This window comes from Triticum urartu, unplaced genomic scaffold, assembly GCF_003073215.2.
Source record: "Triticum urartu cultivar G1812 unplaced genomic scaffold, Tu2.1 TuUngrouped_contig_6062, whole genome shotgun sequence".
In the NCBI taxonomy this organism is placed as follows: Eukaryota; Viridiplantae; Streptophyta; class Magnoliopsida; order Poales; family Poaceae; genus Triticum; species Triticum urartu.
Window position 1 is genome coordinate 1 of NW_024116791.1, and position 837 is coordinate 837.

Below are 837 nucleotides of genomic sequence, written 5' to 3' on the forward strand. Positions count from 1 at the left end.
GCGGCCGGCGCAGCCTCAGCGGCAGCAGCGGCCGGAGTGGCTTCGGCCTCCCAGAAGGCGGTCTTCTTCCCGGTCTTGGAGACCGTCTGGAAAACGTCTTCTGGCTTGACGTTGCCCTTCACGGTCACCTTCTGCTGCTCCATGTCGATGTCGAAGCTCTCGACGCCTGCCACGGGGAGAAAAACCAAAGCATTAGCAGTGAGACCACCATAGAATTCTAGTTCAGTTCCAATGTATTGGCTGTGAAGTTTGTTTTAGTCATTCCCTTTGCGGTTGAAACTGATTTTCACAAGCAGGTAGATATAAATGCATTGGTGGAGTAGCTTTGATTGAAAGGAAGCAAGTAGACGCAGAGAGGAAATAACCTTCCATTTTGGTGAGCACCCTTTTAACCGCCCCCGAGCAACCTCCGCAGGACATTGCCACCTTGAGGACAACAGTCTGCCGACCATAATAAGACGAGAACATTTTGTTTCTGTTAGATTCTAACAGATCAAACATTATCTTAGCCTATTTCGATCAAGCAATCTTTCTTTTTTGACGAATGATCAACTAATCCAACACGGGGTATATAATAATAGACGACAAACTAGAAGTCTCTCCTAGCTAGGCTAGCTACTTCCTATTGATTTTCTTGATCTATTCATCAACCGATAACTGAGAAGAGAGGAACCATGCTACGAAAAATCAGAAAAAAAGAGATGTTGGGTAAATAAGAAGGCAGGGAAAGATGGTTGGCGGTTGCAGCAGGAGTCAAGAGGAGAAGATCGGGACCCCGGCGATCGATGTCGTCGGAGGGAGAGTTTGATGATGCCTGCACCTGTTCTGGCTTCAATG

At 47.4% G+C, this 837-nt stretch overlaps 1 protein-coding gene across 1 annotated transcript; it reads right to left on the reverse strand.

Moving 5' to 3' along the window:
* Nucleotides 1-5: 5 nt before the first annotated feature.
* LOC125530091 (copper transport protein ATX1) lies at nucleotides 6-525 on the reverse strand (the record flags this gene model as incomplete). The annotated part of the gene is made up of 2 exons (XM_048694480.1): nucleotides 366-525; nucleotides 6-166 (listed from the first exon to the last, which is right to left on the reverse strand). Coding segments are annotated over exons 1-2 (297 nt in total), but the record flags the coding sequence as incomplete, so codon positions are not given.
* Nucleotides 526-837: the final 312 nt, after the last annotated feature.